Source organism: Zeus faber (assembly GCF_960531495.2).
Source record: "Zeus faber genome assembly, chromosome: 5".
NCBI classification, from domain to species: Eukaryota; Metazoa; Chordata; class Actinopteri; order Zeiformes; family Zeidae; genus Zeus; species Zeus faber.
In genome coordinates this window covers 29,888,332-29,907,720 of record NC_137192.1, presented here as the reverse complement: position 1 = coordinate 29,907,720, position 19,389 = coordinate 29,888,332, and the positions used below count along the sequence as shown (strand labels likewise).

General features: G+C 44.4%; 1 protein-coding gene across 2 annotated transcripts; it reads right to left on the bottom strand.

The window, feature by feature from the left end:
• Positions 1-3,457: 3,457 nt before the first annotated feature.
• On the bottom strand, positions 3,458-17,640 carry hipk1b (homeodomain interacting protein kinase 1b). Of its 2 annotated transcripts, XM_080000567.1 has the most exons (18): positions 17,358-17,640; positions 15,555-16,297; positions 14,933-15,124; positions 14,635-14,816; positions 14,241-14,364; positions 12,730-12,849; positions 12,265-12,351; positions 11,910-12,094; positions 11,652-11,805; positions 10,295-10,481; positions 10,039-10,157; positions 9,113-9,247; positions 7,668-7,825; positions 7,392-7,463; positions 7,048-7,212; positions 6,606-6,820; positions 6,367-6,479; positions 3,458-6,001 (listed from the first exon to the last, which is right to left on the bottom strand). In XM_080000567.1, the coding sequence occupies exons 2-18, from the start codon at positions 16,293-16,295 to the stop codon at positions 5,531-5,533; spliced, it is 3,420 nt and encodes a 1,139-aa protein (XP_079856693.1). In that variant the 5' UTR covers positions 16,296-16,297; positions 17,358-17,640; the 3' UTR covers positions 3,458-5,530. The 2 variants fall into 2 exon arrangements, with proteins under 2 accessions (XP_079856693.1, XP_079856694.1); XM_080000568.1 differs by lacking the exon at positions 9,113-9,247.
• Positions 17,641-19,389: the final 1,749 nt, after the last annotated feature.

The window sequence follows — 19,389 nt, the reverse complement described above, 5'->3', positions numbered from 1 at the left end:
GAGTATTTGTATTTGTGGTGTATTACATTCTGGCAAAGTTCACCGGAGTTCTGATAGCAGCTAAAAATACCTTTGTGGTACTCGGTTTGCTCAGCATTTATAGAAGTAGATATACATAATGAGTACATGACTCAATCTCTTCCTTCCGAGGAATGTGTTTTCATCGGACAGAAGTCGTTTCAATGTGGGTGTTTCAAAAAGCTTATATGCAAGACCCCGGCACAGGTGTTGGTGGTGCTTCACGTATTTGACAAATCAAATTTGCCCAGAAAGATTAGTGGCGCTCTGGCACCAGTTGGTGAGCAACAAGTCACAGCTAGTCAATCACATACTCGCATGACTCCTGATTCATTATTCACTTTGCATATTAAAAGCCCCGAACTTGGGTATTCTTCCAGCAACCCTCTTCCAGCAACCCATGAGCCAAACTGCCGCCCCTGTCTGTCCATGCAGAAGGAATTTGTGACCAATACCTTTTTAATTGGCTTAGCTGACCAGTATAGCGACGGCTCTATAGATTTGAATAAAGACACAACCATGTTCTATATTTTTGATTTGATCACTTTTCTTTGACCTTTTTTCTTTTTAATTTATAATCGTCGCCTTGGTTAGTCTGTTGTTGTCCAATAAAAATGTTTGCTAAGCAAGGCAGTGACAGAGATGATAGCAACACACAGGCTTAGGGCCCGGGCTCTCGTAACTGCTCCTAATTTACTGTCGTGCGTTGCATTTATTACAAATGGTTCTACTGTGCACCGATCATCACAGGAGTGGAAACGGCCTGAAAACAAACACTCGCTGTTCTGTTGTACATGAGTGTTTTCGTGTGATTATACACCAAATTTCAATGCTTCACTTATCTTTGTGTGAAATTGTATGTTTTCATAGTAAATACAAATAAATTTACCTGCTTGGCAGGACATTTTATGAATGTATCTTTTTGATTGGGCGCCATTTTCCAATCGAGTGTATTACGAAATAGTGCTCGCTGCAGTTGGTGGCTTCTGGGCAAACCAGAATTCTGCAGAAGCAAGGGTGGCTTGAGCAGTTCCTTGCAGCATTTTATCTACATTCCCCCTCCCAACAGGAACAGACTCGCTGTAGTTTCTAGCATTAGTCGAATTGTTTCGACTACAGAGGAAGGCGACGGATCTCAGTAAGTAATTGTTCTATTTTTGTTGTGCTTTACTTATGAACTCATCTTATTTCACTTTTTTTCTGCAATCCCTGTCCCAATAAAACAACTTTTATACAATGTGTTAAAATAATGCTTCTGCGATTGTATAATTTTCCTTTTTCTACCGTGCTCTCGACAGTTCTTTTTAAACGGACCCGGATGCATCCAGACGCCCTGAGAAATCACAGAACCACGCGCTTCTTGCAGAGATCCTGCGGCCTGTTATTTTTATTATTTTTTTGCCTCCAAATGATCCTCAGAAGGCACCAGGAGCACACTGTGCATTTCGACCCATACTGGGCAGAGATCCAGGGCGCCCTGCAGAGCGAGCGCACCTCCTGGAACCCCGTGTCGGCGCCGCAGAAGAGCGGCTGCATCGTCTCCTGCCTGTGGGCGACGCAGACGTCTCGACCGCCGCCGGAGATTTTCGGCGATGTCGACTTTGATCAACTGTGCAAGTGGGATGTTTCCAACACAGGCTGTTATCTGCTGCCGCCTGGTTACTGCACGTGTGGTTGTACAGGGAGTAAAGTCGCACGGTGAGAATATGTCACGGACTAGCCCCCATTAACCAACATGGCTGTCTTCTCAGGACAAACACACCGTGTGTGTGCGTGGGGGGTGTTTTCACACTAGACCTCCTGGCCGCCTCGCCCGCCGGTCTTTGTTGCAGCGTCGCACTTTCACTCCTGATCAAAAACACCGACACGCAGACCCCACCTTTCCATTTCCTAATTACTATGTTGAGCTGCGAAGTTCTTTCCGGAGGTGGGGTTTCCTGAGGCGCCGTGAAGCACCATGCCCAACGTGTTAATCGTCGGGTGGGTTTCTTTCCTCACCGCGGTGCTACGTCCGAACTTAAGACAACGGTATGGACCGTGTTTCCAGGGAGTGACTAATCTAAGATGATTGGCAAACCTGTACATTTTGAATGAAAGGTTGGGGGGGGGGTGAAGATGTTGGGGGTGGTTCCGTGGACGACACTAGTACCTGGCCTTCCATCAGACGGATCATGGCTTTCTTTAGTGTTTATGTCTTAATAATATAATATCCCTACTCGTTCATTTGATTTCTTATTTTCTGATCAATAAGCTGTTGATGTTCCCCTCGACACGTTTATTACAAGGAACGTAGTTATGTTTATACAAGACACCCAAAATAAACACACTGCATTACCGTCCGGCTCCTGGTTATTTGTACACGTACCGACCCATGAATACAATGCACTATTCAATACACGCTAATGTCGAAATAAGGATCCGACCTAGTTGACGAAACAACAAATACAGCATTTGAAGAATTACCAGGGGAAACGCTATGACAACAACGGCGTTTCCTTCGTTAAGACTTGAGGAAAGTTCTGGAAAATGTAAAGAGAGTTGAGGTCACAGTAAGAGTGTGGCTGAGTGACAACATGGCGTTTAAAGTTCGCGCCGCGTTCAATTCGACCTTAATAAAGAGGGCCCCCTACACACGACGGACGCTTTTCGCTCTTATTCACATTAAACGTGACGCTCGCGTCGAACGACACGAAGGTCTCTGGATCTCATTTGAATGGACGTTCGCTCCAGTCCTCCGCTGCGGTTTCTATCCAGCGCCGCAACATGGCGACGCTGGCTAGTGCTAGCACGGGCCTGTGCGGGCGGAGGCGCCGGGTCCGTGTCGCGGCAAACACGGTTCGCCGCGATTGGTTTTCCCCGGCCCGGCTGACAGATGTCCACCTACCCGCTCCTCCGCCGGGGTTTGGGAGTTTGGGGGCGACCCGCATCGCCGCCGCGCTGCTCGGAGGTCGCTGTGGAACCTCAGGGACTCTAGAGGGAAATCGGCGTTTTCACGAAACGCTGCTGTTCCCTACAGCGACACCTCCGCCCCTAGCGGCAATGTACGGAACAGCAGCTAAACGACTTTATGATATGAAGTCATTTAGCAGCTGCAGCAAAAAAATATATGATTTTATTTATTTGAGTTATTTTTTAGGTATATATTGAATATGCATACATATTACAATATTCATATATATACACACACACACACCTCACTCATGCCGGTGGGGATTGTTTAAGTTCGATGTTCTTTTAATTTAATTCTTTATTTTATTTTTTCGCCATGAAAGTTTGTTTTTTGGGGGACCACCTGCCCCTACACCACGTACCCCAGTGCAAAGTATTTCAGTTTGTCTTTAAAAAGTTGTGGTTTGTGGCCATTTGTTTTGTCTTTGGAACGCTTGGGGAATGTTTGCGTCAACCCATTCTTGACAAACGGTGACAAAATAAAACCATGGCGGACTTAAGGTTATTTTATTGAAAAAAAAAACCAAACAAACAAACAAACAAACAAACAAAAAAAGACAGTGATAGTGGATTATTTGAGCTGAAACTGTTTCCCTGAATTAGTCTACCAGATAGCCTCTTGAGTATACCATGGAAAGATGAGATACAAACAGTTAAATAGTTTGACATTAATAATAGTATGGATGCAAACACAACAGGAAGGAATAACTAAAAAGCCTTTTTTTTTTTGGGCTCTGAATAACACACTTTGAGAATTAACTTATTCGACCACGGCCCGTGGCAGATTAAGTTGTTAAAGTGGTTAATTCGACTGTGTAGTTCCAACCACATTGAGTATTGCTACCAAATAAGACATTAAAATAAAATGTAAAAAAAAAATACAGTGCGCATGAAATTGTTAAGTACACAGACAACCCAACAATAATTACTACCCATACCGTATACAGTAGCATGTAGCGAGTCAAAAATATTAATATAGTCTACATTTCACCATACTAAATCCAAACAAGACCAAAGCCCAGTTGCAGATTTGCATGTATAATATCACGTCGTCCTACAGTATGTGACTGGATAAAGAAATTCATGGCATGATAAGAAAACTGTACAGTTTCAACTCTTTTTATTAATTTTTTTTTTTTCCAAACTAAATTACAATGCACACTAATATCAGAGTTCACTCTTTACTGTTATGAGACAGCACAAACTTGGTGAGGTGTGTGCACACTAAATGCTGATCAGAGCTGAAACTGCTACAGAGCTTCCCCAAAAAAAAATTAAAATAAAATATTGTACAACTTAGTTAGAAGTCTATAACCCAAAAAGAGAGTATTCCTTTACGGCTCTCTATTAATCATATTGCAGTCAGTTATAGGTTTTGTTTTTTTGTTTATTTTTTCCATGGCTAGTATTTTTGCTAGTTTCTACTCAAACACACAAAAAAATTAAATGATAAGAAATCTCATCGTTCTGTTATATAAATATTTGGAAAAGCTTGCTAACAAATCCATTTTTTATTCTGGCTACTGATCAGCAGGTTTGGGAGTAGCGGGGAGTTCGAAAAGATGTCTTGGGTTGGGGAGGGATACAACAAATTTTTTTTCCCCTTAAGTCCATTATCTTTACACATTAAAACGTGATTAATTTGTTCCTGAAGATGGACACGCCATTCATTACCATACTTATAACTTAATACATTCAGCACTCACAGTTGACAAAGTTAAAAGGATTCTATTGCATAACGACCTGACTGGCCCTGCCTAAACACTCACCACATTAAGAGTGAAATCACATGTGCATTTAAATTAAAATATTGAAAAAACAAACAAACGAAAAAAAACCCCCAAAAAAAAAAAAACCAAACAAACGCTTTTCCAGCGTGAGCAAAACCCATCGCAAAAGTTTTTCGTGGTCACTTTTGGGTGCCGAGAAAGTTTTTGTTTTTCTGCGAAAGCCTCCCCCCGCCTGACAAAACATAATTTATGCTTGATTAAAAGAAACACTTAATTGAGACACGGGTAGTGAGACAGCGAAACACATAAGCCAAAACACAGGGGAATAGTCGCCGGACTAGTGTGGGACACGTGAAACACAAAATGACCCAAAAACCTTTTTCAGCTAGTGCTCCGCTAGCCTCTGTGTGCAAGGCTTCTAGGTTCAGCCAAAGTGTCGTTGCAGCTCGTGGAAGGAGGAATCTCTCTTCACACACAGCCTCAGGATTAACAGAGGAAACATAACATTTACCACAATGCCTTATTCTACACTCTGAATAAGAGGAGGAGTAAAATATGGGTTAAACTAAAACATACTTCTCCAAAGATAGGTAAACCAATACAATACCAAATAATGCCAAACATTTTAAAAAACATACTAAAATTGTCCAAAATATCATGTAAAACTAGCCATAAGTAAAATGTTTCCTTATAGTGAAATGCAGCAATTAAATAAGTGACCCAACCCGCCCACTAGTCAATCTACCGATAATGTGGATTCAGGAGTTCCTTTGTGGTGGTGTGTGGAGGAAGTAGAATTAGTTTGGTGGTTAAAATGGCGCGCGCGCGGCGCCTTATAGGTAGGGGTACTGTGTGAGGCGCCTGGGGCTCAGCTGGTAGGCGGCGTACGCCTCGGCCCGGGGCGTCACGCTGACGTAGGGTGAACTGGCGGCGAACTGGTGCTGGTAGGCCGCCGGTAGGCCATGGAGCAGGCTGCCCACCGAATCCTTGTGAGCGACTGGATCTCTCCGGGAGGAGGCGGACGAGCCGTACGCCGCGTAGGCCGAGGGGGAGTGTCCGGGTGGAGCGCGCCCGCGGCCCAGCAGCTGCTCCATGGCCTGGGAGGCAGAGGAGAGGGCCGCCGAGGCCGGGTAGGTGTACAGGCTGGGGCCGGGGCCGGGGGCGGAGGCCAGGGCCGACACCTCCGGGAAGCTGAAGTGGGAGGCGGAGGTGGAGACGGTGGGGAAGGTCTGCTGGCGGCGCAGAGAGGAGACGCCGTGCGGAGCCCCCAGACGCTCCTGAGACGAGGAGACCACCGGCTGCACCTGGACGCACCAGAGCCACACTCAGACGGGAAACGCAAACAAAGCCTGCAAGGAAACTACACTCTGAAGGACTGAACAGCTTAATGGTGGCAAGGGAGAACAGTAATGCTCGTCACTCAGAACTGTGCGTGGATCTTAAAAAGGCCCGATGGTCTAACAAGGAACTTATAACGCAGATCAAAAAAATATAATAGAAAAGCGTATAATAATTCAGCTGCGAGTTGCTTTTCCTCTCCAGCGCAGAGCCTGCTACCCGGCAGTGATGTGGTTTTAACACCAGAGCCGCTCTTTGGATCTCACTTCCCAATGCAGAATCCAACCGTATCAGGGAAACACCGAAGCCCTACGGTGGCGGCAGGCCTCACCTGGCTGAGGTTCAGCGGGTGGGACTGGCTCGGCACGAGCCCCTGGCGCTCCAGGCTCTCCCTGGAGCTGCAGGGCTGCCGGTTGGACGATCGTTTAGGCTTCATGTAGTTCACTGGGTGGAAACAAAGCAAACATTCAAAATGTGAGCCACGCTGCTCTAATCAACACCATGACAGTATTTTAAATAGGAATTCAAAATCATGAGGAAAAAAAACACATCATGGCTGCGGCGGCTCACCAGTATCAAGTCGGGCGTGGGACGCCGCGCCCCGCTCAGACACCTGGGATTTGACGGAGGGAGCGACCACCGCCAGGGACTTGGGCTGGCGTGACGACACCACGCTGGCAGGGATGTAGGTGCGGGTCAGGGGGGTGAGGGGACTGGTGTTGGACGAGTCAGAGTCGTGCACGGTCACACAGCTGATCACGTTGGTCCTTTGGCTCAGACCCACACTGCGGCAAAGGACAACCGGGTCAGTGGCGCGCTTTGAAAATGAACTACTGGAAAGGCCTTTATATCTCGAAAGAAAACAAAAAGGTTGTATTTTGATATATATATATATATATATATATATATATATATATATATATATATATATATGTATGTGTGTGTGTGTGTGTGTGTGACTGTGTGACCGCTGTGTGTGTGTGTGTGTGTGTGTGTGTGTGTGCGCGCTGACCTGGCGGGATGGAACTTGCGCTCATCCTCCGTGTCCGTGTCACTGTGGATGGTGATGATGCTGACTGCCGGGCTGGGCGTGTCCGAGATGACGATGGGCTGGGACAAGACGGCGCTGCAGGCCGCCGGGCTAATGCCGCTAAACAACGAGGCGGCAGATATACCCCTTGCGAAACGAGAACAATATTCAGCTTTACCGCAAAGTTGTCCTGGCTCATCATTTCGAAACATGGCACTGCCGTCTCACCAGATTAAACCTAATCCGCTTTATCTTCAAAAAGTTAACCGAGAACCAAACGCCTCTTCCATCCTCCCTCCCCGCCTGGGCATCGGAGCTTTACCAACCTGTTCCTGCTCTCCCCACGTCTGGCTTTCACCTTCTTCCTCTCCTGCTGTGACCTGGCCTGAGTGCTGCTCCTGGTGGAGGCACAGGTTAAAGGAGTGACACAGCTGATCCACAGACTTTTTTTTATTTTTACTTTTTTTTTTTAAATTAAATACATCTATCATTCAGTGTGATCAGAGCAGTAAATAAAGTAGACGTGAGCTTGAAAAACAATAATGGCAAAAGGTTTAAACAAGACATTGAATAAGGCATTGAGAGTGAAGTCTTCGTCCCACCTCCAACTGTGTCCCTGCTGGGCGGCAGCGTCTGAGTGAAGCGGCTCCAGTGGAGATTTGAGAACGTTCTGGTGGTTTGAGTTGTGGATGGCCACGCCTGGGACCTGTTGCCATGACGATGGGATGAGAATCTGCTGGGTGCCGGTGGGCCAGGCCTGCTGAGGTGGAACACACACACACACGCACACACACACACACACACACACACACACACACACACACACACACACACACACACACACACACACACACACACACACACACACACACACACACACACACACACACACACACACACACACACACACACACACACACACACTTCAGTCTGATGGATCTGCCAAGTCCATCAAGCTCTTGTGAATATCAGGGTGAACGGTCTGAGACGGAGCCATGCTGAGACAAGGGCGAAGCTCAGAGAGCGACGGTGACCGGGGGGTCGCTCTCCTCTACAGGACGAGGCACAGAGCAGCCGTGAAGAAGCCAATCCCTTATTAGAGCAATATGTCTACAAGACTCCACCATGCAAAGCATCTGACCCTCACTCACTCCCTGGGGTCAAACCACCTGCTGACAAGCTGTATTTGGGAGAAGAAAAAAAAAAAAAAAAAGGACATGCCACCTATTCTGGGCTGAAACAGAAAAAGGAAGATCAAGGGGTGGATCAAGGGGGGCAGGGTTAGTGCTCGTGGACCGCGACCTCCTGCCCTGAAAGAAGGTGAGGACGGAACGGGAGCGGCAAGAAGCTGCAAGCAAAGCGCAGGCAGAGGCAGCGGCGCATGCCCTCCGTGCTCAGACCTACAGGGAAAGAATGAGTGTGAGCACAGTGGAAGGCAGTTTGCCGCTGGGTCCTCAAGGAGCCCCGTCCCGCAGAACGGCTGCTCCAACTCATGAACAACCACGGCGATAATCAAAGTCTTGAGAACACGAAGGTTTTGTTGAAGATGAGCAGAGCCTCAGCAAAGCTCTGCAGGAACGGGTTTCATTGAGAACTGGATAAAAAATAAAAAAATAAAACCACCACGTAAAGGTTGGGATGCCCAAACAAAGTACTGATCCTCCAAATTCCAAAATAAAGGGTTATTTAAAAGCAACTTTTTAGGCCTCTCGCAAGACACTGTGAGACTAAGGTGTTTTCATAACCTCTCATTTTCCAATGTTTTTTTTTTTGTTGTTTTTAAACCACACTATGTGTCTTGTATTGTTATAGTTTCAGTTAAATGGTTTGGGTTCACCAGGACCGTGAGGAGGGTGGAGAGCTGGTGAGGCAAGGGAAGGCAGGCGTCAGACGGAGATAAAGACTTGACAATAGAAACACTGGAGTGGTACAGGAGGGGAGGAAAAGGGCAAGGGGAAGGCTGCTGGATGGGGGTGGTAGAAAGATGACGCTGTTAGTGGTAGAGAAAGTAGGATGCATCTCTCCAGGGAGTTCTTTCTGGGTTTACCAGCACTGTGGCTGTATGCTCCAGGAGCGTAGGCCGACCCACCCCAGTCCCCAGCCCTAGGGGCATAGAGTACTGGGGGGCTATGCCTGCTGAAGGGGGGTGCAGTGTGGCCACCATCAGGGGTGTGCAGGAGCCCTGGGGGGGGGGGGGGGAGTAAAGGAAGGACAGGTTTAGGGTCCTACTCAGAATCACATCCACAGGGGAACATGCTTTCTCCGGCCAGCTGATCGAACCTGCGGACGGCACCGCCCTAGTGAGCTTCCTGTCCGATGAGGAAACACAAATACGGAAACACTGGAAGACTCCGTTGTCACACCTTCAACAAATCCAAGCAAAAGGGAATCCTCCAGACCAGACCCCCCCCTATAACCATAGCAACCCGGGTTGGAGGGTTGAGGTGGTTAACAGCTACACAAAGGTCTTCATTCGTGGCCTTGCAGGTAGGGTTAGGGGTTCTATTCATTAATTATAGTTAAATAATTCTATGTGTATGCATTTATAAACATCTGTATTCGCTCTCCCACCTAATTGAGGACGGTTACATTTTCCATCCAACCTGATTAACAGCATCCAAGCCGAAGTATATACACACGCCCTTTAAACTGTGTGGGGGCCGAGGAGAATAAAAAAATGTTTTTTATTCTAATGGCAATAACCAACTCAAGAGAGACTTGTAGTAAATGTTTGTTAAAATCCAAAATTCTTCTTCGTCTTTTCTGTTAACCAATGTACTTCACATTGTCCACGGTTTTCATGCAGAAAACTGTACCTTGTTGTAATTTGATAAACACAAATATAACACACCCAAGTCAGGCATGTGGGTGTGTTTATACCAGTAGGGGAAAACATTTACCATTATGATGGTATGTCGTGATTAAACCCCCGCCAAACAGCCTTTCAGAAATGCACACCTGTCACAGACTTACCTGTGCGAGCATGCTTGGCTGGATCTGCAATGACTGGGCAGACTGGTTCTGAGGTACAATGGGCACAGAGTTCTCCATCCGCACAGGGAAGCTGGAGCTCTTATTGGATGACTGTAGCCCTGGTAACCAAAAAACAAACACAAAAAAAAAAAAAAAAAAAAAAAACAGTGTCGAAGAAGGACAAAAAAAGCAGAAAAAAGCAAAAAACACTATCTATTTGTCTGGCAAATGGATCTTGTTGAGGTGCTGCTACTACCTTGGATGGTGGAGGGGGGACAGACTATGAGGGTCTGCTGGAAGGGTTCTGCTTGGCCACACAGCCCGGCAGGGCGAGCCTGGATGGGAACGCTCTGCTGCGTCAGCCCAGGAATGTTGATGGTGGCCTGCTGGTACAGAGCTGGCTGGTAGTTGAGCAGAGGAACCGTGCCCCCTGCTGAAGGCACCTGGTAGAACAGGAAAGAAGTAGTCTGCTGATTAGCAAACTCCTGAGAGCGTCACAATTATAACATAACCGCCTCATCGCATTGATTGCAGATAATTGAAATACTGTTGAAATAATTTGAAAAAAATTGTTCAGGATTCTCAAGTCATGAAAGTCCATCCAAATTTTATGGATTTTTTTTTTTTAACCAAACTTTGAAAGATGAATTTCCTCAAATGGTGGCCGAGGCTTTTATTCACCTCAAGTGCTGAGTGTACCAGGCCTTTATTTTTCAATAAAGGCTTTTCTATCTAATTCAGGGCCAGCGGCCGAGTGTTTTATTTCTATATTATTATTTATATTTTCATAGTTATATTTATTCATTTATTATTATTAATTATTATGTTGTTGGTTTGGCTCTGGACCCCTCTTACATGTACCTCTGCAGTGTTTCATTCTCATTGCTGTTGCCACTCTGAAACCTGAATTTCCCCCAGGGGGTAAATAAAGGTTTATCTTGTCTTAATTCCCTCTCTTTTTCTGATCCTCCCCTGTTTGCCCTGTTATTTTTGCTACTGCATTATGCTGTTAATAGGCTAATAACTCAACACTTTCCATATGCAACAACAGCCGGACGGATTAAAGGACGACAAAGCAAAGTCGATCAAAATGAATGAATCAAGGATTCTTCTACAACACAATATTTAAACAGTTGTGCCAAGTATTGAAACTATATATCTTTTAGATTTTACAATAGAAAACTTTGATTACAGTTCTATTGATTCGTTTCCATGATCTTTTCAGCCCTTAAGCCGTTTCAGTCCCACCGACACTTCCGGGTCTGGGCAGGAGCCCGGCGGGGCTTAGCCCACATCCCTGCCCGAACCCCGCTCCTCCACCCTGGGCGAAGAGTACCGGTTTATATTTGAGGAAATATGGTAGTTTGATTGAGGCAATTAACCATCTACCCACATTTTTTTCTTCTCATATTCTGTGTTTTTATTCCTCAGGTGAATGTGTATTATTACACTATGATAGTGGTATGTAATGACAAAAAATAAAAAGACAGTCAAATTGTTGATCGCAATTATTTGTCTGACAATTAAATCACTAACTAAATTCCATGATCGTGACAGCCCTAGCCACATCAAAAGTGGAATGTTTTTTGTGTGTGCGCGAGAGTGTGACGTGCCTGGTTGTGCTGGTTGAGTTGGCTGCTGAAAGTGACGGTGAGGTTGCCGGCCGCAGCACTGGGAACAGCGTTCGTTGAGTAAAGGGATTTGCCACTTTCGTAGGAGGAGCTCCGCCGCTTACAGATCTCCATATTCTGGAAGCACGACTTGACACTGAAAAGGGAAACATCATCATATGAGCAACTGGACACCAAGAAACCCTGCGCCAATGGTCTGCGAGTTGGCCCCTGTCAGCAAATTGCGCTGCGTGTACTCACTGAGAGCTGTGAGGGTAATCCATCAGGTGGCTCATAGTGACAAACGGGTGTCCTAAGGTTTTCGTGGGTGTGATCCTTTTGTCGGCGTCCAATCTGAGCATTCGCTTTAAGAGGTCTATAAACTCACGTCTATCAGCCTTCTCAGCCAACATGTCCGTCCCTTCCAGATGAGATGACAGGTTGACCTTGTAAACAAATAAATACAGTAATGTTTATTGTGTCCATGGGGCAAGATCGTCCCAGTCTGTGAATCATTCATATGAATATAATTTCATATAAAATAATAAAAAAAAAAAACAAAAAAAAAAACACAACCACAGGTCATAAGTATTTGCAAACAAAATAATAAAAATACCTGCATCATATCATCCAGACAGTTGAAGATATACTTCCTAGCCTCTTTGGACTTGATTCCCATCTCCACCTCATGCTCTGATGGAGTCTGTAAGACGGAGACTTTTGTGGTCAACTTGATACACCAAATTGACTGTTCTCAAAACAGACTTCAGCAAGACCGTTGGAACAATATGGTTGAGCTAAATGCGTTCATTACAATGGTGGTCACAATGAGATCATATAAAAATGTATCCTAAAATCTAAGAATTGAGTCATTTGGATTGATTTTGCAAAAGAAAACGCTTAATAAGTTTAAGCTTAAGCTTCATTGGGGGTATGCTGTTGGATCCAAGGGCACAAATCAGACTTGTTATGCCAATGCTTGTTTAAAGATGGCTAACGAAAGCTTGATAAACAGTTTAGAATGGCTAAAAGCTTTGGCATGATTCATTTAAGCTCCGTTAACATATGCTGATGTATGTACCTTGAGCCTCCAGAGTGGGTAGCTGGAGTCAGGGCCTCGGTTGAAGAAGCGACTGGTCTTAGTTCCGGCGCTCAGCAGATACTCTGCTGGGAGGCCCTGCGTCTGGGAGATGTAGCGGATCTGGAGGACAATATACACTTTTAGCAGGGTAAAATAAAAGTGACTGCGGAAGGGGGGCGTGGTTTGGCGTCTGCTATCGTGGGGGGTGGAGGAGGGAGTGGCTCAACCGGCAGCAGACACAGCTGTGGGTAGTTGAACTGGTTGAGAGGCTTTGAAACTGCCTTGGGTTCTCTTGCACTGTGTGTGTGTGTATGTGGGGTCCTGACCACAGCACATTAAAACACCTGAAAAGGTGTGTTTTGTGTTCCGGGGGTGCAGGAGCGCCTGTGAATTTCAATTGGGTTTCTTCTTGAGACCTTTTGTTTGATTTGAAGGACAATAAAGCCCGACTGTACTCGAACCCTCGTGACTGTTCCCCCAACCCGGCCCACACAAGACAGTCTTGTCACCAGTGACAGCACCCTCAAGCAGGTCATTGTGTAAACTGTGTTTAGGAACTGCATTACTTCAATCATGCATGTTTTTTGTTATGCTCTCAATTATTTTAATGTTTATATGTTATGAACACGTCTTTTAACCACCTTGAGCTGCTTTCACACTTTTTTGATGCACTGCAACCCTAAAATGATCCGGAGGAGCTGTATGGGTGAACCCAGATGTCCAAATAATTTGGATCGAACATTATCCGGACTTTACCCAGCCAGCACCATAGTACAAAGTCTGCCTAATGTTCGATTGAGCGGTATGTGTGAACAGAGCAGGTAATTGTCCGGAGCATTCATAGCGAGCGAGTGGGCGTATTGATGACGTCTCCATCATGCGCCAGATCCAGTGTGCGGATCTTCATGCACGGAGTGGCTTTTTCCTTTATATTCCTTTCCACTCTTCTGTTACATTACGTCCAAGTACATGGAGTTTCAACAGCAAAAAAGATAAGTCGGTAGTATCGGCCGCCATCTTGGGTGTGCTAAAACTCCGCAGCGTCATTTCGTCTCGTCCTGCCTCCTGCACGCTCTACCCAGGCTCCGCCCCTCGTCTAAACCAATCGGAGTATTTCCAGGTAGTGTAAACACGTCCGACACCTCCAATTGTGTGCTGCATGTGTTTGCTGCCAGCCAGCAAACTGGTACTGTGGGAGCCAACACATGGGCACCGGTCACGAGGACGTCCCACTTTAACATATGTGGATGTACTCAAGAATGATGCGGGAGCACAAAGCACCAACGAGCTGGCCAGATGTATGAGAACCGAGATGACTGGAAACAACGATGGAAGGCTCGTCTGAGGACGACCTATAGATGTGTGAAAGGGTAGCTCCATTCCTGATTATCCGGATATTGTCCGACGTTCATGTGTGAAAGCAGCTTTGGATTCACACAATACTCCACACGGGGAAGATTAAACATCTGTTGTTTTACAGTGGGGAAGGTCTGAGATATATTGGTACTAACCTGGTCATATTCAGAGGCCCCGGGGTAGAGAGGCCATCCCAGAAACAGCTCAGCTATCACACACCCCAAGGACCACATGTCGATGGCCTCACAGAAGGGTAGGCCCAGGATGATTTCTGGAGCCCTGAGGCAGTAAACGGGAAGAAGAACAAGAGACACAAAAACAACACAGTCAGCAAATCACTGAGACATATGCTTTAATAAACAAATTTGGCTTTAGCCATTGTGTGTCTTACCCAATTAAGGCATTGGCTCAGTAATAAATACTCCAATCTAGCTACATCTATATCAGTGTATAAACAATAATGAGTGTTTAATGAGGACCTCGAAATTATAACTTAAAAAAAAATAAACTGCATTTATAGATCATACAGAAACTGCTCTGGCCACCAACCTGTAGTATCTGGACTGTAGGTAGGTGGAGCAGACCGCCTTGGAGACATGGCTAGCAGAGCCAAAGTCGATGACCTTCACCCTGTACGGCTGCCTGAGGGGATCCACCAGCATGATGTTTTCTGGCTTCAGGTCCGCGTGGATCAGACCCAGGCTCTTCAGCTTCATCAAAGCTGTGGCCACCTGCCAACAAGCAACACACCACAATTACATGGCGTGTAAAACTACAATTGATACAACAAAGTGAACAATTTAATATTTATTTAAATTAAAATGAATATATTCCATATAAAGCCAACCTGTTGCAGGATGGGTCTTATGTGGCGCAGGGGAAGCGGGCTGAACTTGCTGTGCTTTAGGAAGTCATACAGGTTCTGCTCCAGCATTTCAAACACCAGGCAGGTGTGGCCCTTGTGTTGGAAGCACTCGTACGAACGCACAAAGTTGTACTCATCAGCATTCTCTGCACTCAGACGGTTGAGAATACCAACCTAGAAATAATAATCATAATAAATAAGAATAAAGGAAGAACAGGTTACTTGTCCCTAAACTACAGATATGTCTCACGTGTCCTTAGTAGTGCATACCTAGAAGTATGAGTGCACAGATACTGTGCTGGTAAAAAAAAAAAAAAAGTTGACCATTCCATTGGCATTCCATTTCTTAAAGTTGGTCACAATTTCATGTTCTATAGTATTTATTTGTATTTATTTTACACAAACCAGTTAATAAATTGTGAAAATAACAATCAGTCTTCAGTGTAAGTGATGTCACTATTATTGTCACTAGTACTGGCAGGTACCCTGAGGGAGTACCCAGTACTCTTCAAAAAGAAAACACCATTGGTGCATTTCCCTACATAGAGGTGTTGAGTTCAACAAGGTGAAAGAGGTTTGCATTAACACGGTGCAGCCAGACTACCTCAATTTGTCCTTGACGAGCGTACGATGGATGGTTCTTGAGGATCTTTATAGCCACTATCTCATTGGTGCCCCTCTTCCAGCACTTGGCGACTTGCCCGAAAGTGCCTCTTCCAAGAAACTCAAGCACTTCGTAGCTGCAGGACACGGAGCAGAGGATCTCATGTTGTACTAGCTGGTAATCTCCCTCGCCGTTGGAGCTGCTGCTCTTGGTGGTGGGTGCCGAGTGGGGAATGGACTGGCCGGTGCCCCCGCCTCCCCCGCCGCCTGTGCGGGTGGAGAAAGCGGCTGCGGGGGCTGAGAGCTCCTCTAATATCTGGACGCTGCCGCATCCACTGCCGCTGCCTTCGCTGGCTTCCTCCACCTTCCTCTTCTGGCCATGCCTGTGGCTCCTGGTGTCGGAGGAGGTCTCTGTGTGGGCGTGAGCATAAGAGGAGGAGGTCGTCTGCTCGCTGACGCGGCGGCTGGAGCCACGGGGAGCGCTGCCCGTGCTGTCGGCCGCCCGCACCACCACCTGCCCCCTGGAGCCAGGCGCGGCCGGTGGGAACACCAGGGACGACGCAAAGGGGGGGACGGCCATGGCCGGGGTAAAGGCGTACCCCGCCTGGCCGACAGCGAGAGAGCCGTAACCTTCAGTAGTGGACACATCCCAGAGGTTGCTCTCCACCTTTAGCTTCTTGACACGGCAAAAGGCACTGGAGGAGATGGAGGGAGGAGAAAAGACCTGCAGCTGGGAGCTCATGGCTGCCAGACAAAAGGTGATGGACGAAAAGAAGAAGAATGATCAACAAACTATTTGATAGTTCACTTTTGAATATATTTAGCACAGAAGCATATGAAAACGACATTTTTCGGAAAAACACCATAACGCCAGTATTGCAGAACAAACAATCACAACATTAACTAAGGCAGCATTTCTCAACCCTATGGCCTGTGAATAGCATAGTAGTAACAGGTCAAAGGTGATCACTGATCACCATGATGGTGGAATATTCATTCTGACAGATCCACAGGGAGGGATAGGGGAGTGCGTCGGGATTCATGCAGAAGTGACAGCAGCAAACTGTGCCCATGGCCAACGAAAACAATTTGGATAGGTTCAAATGGTTAAAAAAAACTAGGTTAAAATTATGAAAAAAATAATTCCATAAAAAAAACACATATCTAATTGTTGTTATATAGGTATAAATAGAGTTCCAATCCAAGCTGAAATGCAGGTCTGACTGCGGTGGAGGTCTCTACACAGAGAGAGAGAGAGAGAGAGAGAGAGAGAGAGAGAGAGAGAGCAGGACCAAAGCCATTTTCTCGGAGCAAGGTTGAAGACGGACGGACTGTTTATGGTTTATAGTCTGCATGGAGGGCAAAACAACATCGACGCGAGCCGATTTCAGGCTCCGAATGTAGATATTTTTGCATGGATTCTGAGACGGAAACACGCTCACACATCGATTTAAACGATAACGAAACCAATCTAACTGGCTGGCGCAGGTCACGGAAAACCACCGCGTCCGTGAGAAGGCCATTGATTTAACTAGTGAAATATATAAAAACAACAACATACAAGGCACCAATCTGTCCACCATTGTATTATATTATATTATATTATATAATCCAGCACGGTTCACCCTCTACGGCGCTGGGATTTTCCACACAGCGTCATCGTAAAGCTCCTTTCTCCACCAGATTGCCTAACCCGCTGGTTAAAATAGGCCAAAATAATAATAATAATGATGATAATAACGGCAGTAATAATAATAACAATGATAACAAGCAGAGCCGGCATAGAAACAGCGGGATAACTCACCGGGCCGAGTCTCGTCGTCGCGTCGAACAGCGTTTTAATCCTGGCTTTAAATCCACCGCAGCTCCGGGTTTTCAGCAGCTAATGGAGACTGCGAGAGGCCTTCATTGTTTCTATAAGAACACTCCGCCGCGAACTGTGTCGACGTTTTCCAAAGGAAACAGCAAAAGTGTCATTGTAGAGTAAAAGGGAGTTCCTCCGGGTTAAAAAGAGGTGATATGGTCGGTTACAGTGGGATAAATCCCACACTAAACGCGGCTGCCCTATGGCAGCGGACTCCACTTTTTCGCCGGAACGAACCACGTCCTTATCAGCTGCGGAGCGCACGGCATTTCCGGTAAGTACCGTAATAACGGCTTCGTGCGCATGCGCATACATATTTTAAAACGTGTTGGTGTTGCCCGACTATTAGATGAGTTTAGGAATTGGAGTTTCTCAAACAGATTATGGAAGAACACCGAGAAAATGAATATAAAGATAAATAAATACACAGATATATAGATAAAAAACTAAATAGATAGACCTATACATAAATATGTATATATATAGATCGATACATTAATTAATATATGGATAAATAAATAAATATATAGATCGATAAATTAATAAATGTATGGATAAATAAACAAATAGATCAATAATTAAATAAATATGTAGATTAATAAATATATTGATCTATAAATAAATTAATAAATATATAGATAAATAAATAAATAAATAGATCGAAAAATAAATACACAAACAAATAAATAAATAAATAAATAAATAGATAGACAGATAGACAGATAGATAGACAGATAGACAGATAGATAGATAGATAGATAGACAGACAGACAGATAGACAGACAGATAGATAGATAGATAGATAGATAGATAGACAGACAGACAGATAGACAGACAGATAGACAGACAGACAGATAGATAGATAGATAGATAGATAGATAGATAGATAGATAGACAGACAGATAGACAGATAGATAGACAGACAGATAGATAGATAGATAGATAGATAGATAGACAGACAGACAGACAGATAGATAGATAGATAGATAGATAGATAGACAGACAGACAGATAGATAGATAGATAGATAGATAGATAGATAGATAGATAGATAGATAGATAGATAGATAGATAGATAGATAGATAGATAGACAGACAGACAGACAGACAGACAGATAGATAGATAGATAGACAGACAGACAGATAGATAGATAGATAGATAGACAGATAGATAGATAGATAGATAGATAGATAGATAGACAGACAGACAGATAGATAGATAGATAGATAGATAGATAGATAGACAGACAGATAGATAGATAGATAGATAGATAGATAGATAGATAGATAGATAGATAGATAGACAGACAGATAGATAGATAGATAGACAAATAGATAGATAGATAGATAGACAGATAGATAGATAGATAGATAGATAGATAGATAGATAGATAGATAGATAGATAGATAGAAAATGAGGATAAAAAAATGATGCAAACATAAATCGTCACATTTTAGTACCAAATTGTATCTACCCAGTTTAGATTTTACACATTGGACACAAACAATTTACATAATTAACTAATCCAAAAAAAGTATTCATTCTCAGTAATCTATTACATTGTTATATCTTATAGGTTATATGTCCTTACTATAATATAATATCTGCTATAATTTCCATTTACTATATCTATATTATATACAATTATATATTTTTTCATATTATATATATATATATACAATACAATCTATATATACAATGATCTTTGAGCTGTTTTTATATAATTAAGGATATAAGAAGTTACCACCAGACAAAAAAATAAAACATCTAAAGTGCAAATTTTCTTTTTATTCTGATTTCATTTTACAGCAGAAATTATGTAAAGCATTCAGAAGACATTTTCCACATATAAGGGCAATTCAAAAACACTTTGCATGGCCTCAGCAACAAAATATTATTTTAAAAGCATCAGCTATCTAGTGATGCTTGTGCATGCACAATTGTAAAAAATAAAACAAATCAATAAAAACTA

Bases quoted from the DNA above. Each gene is read 5' to 3' on its own strand.
- hipk1b (XM_080000567.1), bottom strand. From the start codon at position 16,295: ATGAGCTCCCAGCTGCAGGTCTTTTCTCCTCCCTCCATCTCCTCCAGT. The intron at 10,482-11,651 runs GCACGTCACACT...CTGTTCTACCAG, and splicing joins AACTCAACCAGCACAACCAG to GTGCCTTCAGCAGGGGGCAC. The intron at 6,002-6,366 runs GTGAGGCCTGCC...TGGTGCGTCCAG, and splicing joins ACCCGCTGAACCTCAGCCAG to GTGCAGCCGGTGGTCTCCTC.